The 1,157-nt window shown below is 35.9% G+C and overlaps 1 protein-coding gene across 1 annotated transcript in view; it reads right to left on the bottom strand.

Annotated features, from left to right (window-relative positions):
* Positions 1 to 549, bottom strand: part of LOC106957575 (uncharacterized) — a 27,479-nt gene extending 26,930 nt beyond the window's left edge. Inside the window, exon 1 of the mRNA XM_015048965.1 lies at positions 426 to 549. Coding sequence (XP_014904451.1) covers positions 426 to 456 — 31 coding nt within the window. The 5' untranslated portion in view covers positions 457 to 549. The remainder of the gene's footprint in view (positions 1 to 425) is intronic.
* Between the last annotated feature and the right edge of the window lie 608 nt (positions 550 to 1,157).

Genomic DNA, 1,157 nt, shown 5'->3' with positions numbered 1-1,157 from the left:
ACACACACACACACACACATAGCAGAAAGCTACTACGTTGTAGCCACAACTGCCCTGGGGAAGGCTGACAGGCATGAGGCCGTCATGCACCAGCACCACTGCTGACCACCACTTAAATGAGTGATAAGCAGAATATTGTTAAAATGTTTAAAAAGACTGACTGAGAGAAAAGGCTCTTCACATCCGAATGTCTTTAAACTTCTCTTTTTGTTTATTCCTGGAGCTATGTGTTACCCATGCTGCGATTCATCTCTGTAAGAACCTATTCATAACAATAACGCAAACTATGCATAAAATAAACACTAAAAACCTTCTTTATGGCTTCTCATTAAATAGTTACTTAAAAGAGCAGAGTACTCAATGCCAATCTAAAACTGCCATCAGAAATGTTTATTTTTACGGAAGAAAAAAACAAAAAAACTTACCAATGACTATCAGTTTATATCTTTTGGTCATATGTTGGTTGTTAATTAATATTTCCAGGTCATACAATCCGCTGTCTTCATATCTCAGGTCGCTGATGAACAGATTTGCAGAACTCCAGTCAAGAGTGACCCGGTCTTCAAATGACCCAAAGGATTTTTCTTCTCTGCCATCAAAATGCACCACTTTGTGAACGTTGTGTCCTTCTACACGCTTCCACAGAATGTCAGTAGGGGATTCTTTGTTGCTGAAGCCTGGGAAGTCGACTCCCCCCCCCACCAGTTTATATATTGTATCTTGTCCAGAAACTACAAAGAGAATTTAAGTGAGAGTAGAAATGTTAAAATGTAAAAAGATAAGTACACTATACAAAACAATGTAGTAAATTAGAATTTCAAGCCCATCCCTGATGATTTGTTTATTCAATCATTGGGAAGAAAAAAAAATAATGACATTCCTAGATTTTTATCCTTTCAAAAAAATATATGGCCCACACAGTGGAAAAACACAAGATATTACCAAAAAATTTTTGGTCTAGTTGATTTTTGACCTAGAAATTAAATAAACCGCCAGCGAAACTAGTAGTGTTTTAAAAATCAATGAATTATTTACTTAAAACAATTATTTACTTAAAACAAGCTCCTGGATCTTGCTGAAAAACTATTTGGTTTTCCTTTGTTTCAAGCGTCTTCAGATATTTGCACTAGAAACTAGAGCAGAACTTCTTGGTAAGA

Source organism: Poecilia latipinna, unplaced genomic scaffold (assembly GCF_001443285.1).
Source record: "Poecilia latipinna isolate Pla-1442-1.1 unplaced genomic scaffold, P_latipinna-1.0 Scaffold916, whole genome shotgun sequence".
Classification (NCBI taxonomy): Eukaryota; Metazoa; Chordata; class Actinopteri; order Cyprinodontiformes; family Poeciliidae; genus Poecilia; species Poecilia latipinna.
The sequence above is the reverse complement of the archived record's forward strand: the minus strand, read 5'-3'. Positions and strand labels throughout refer to the sequence as shown.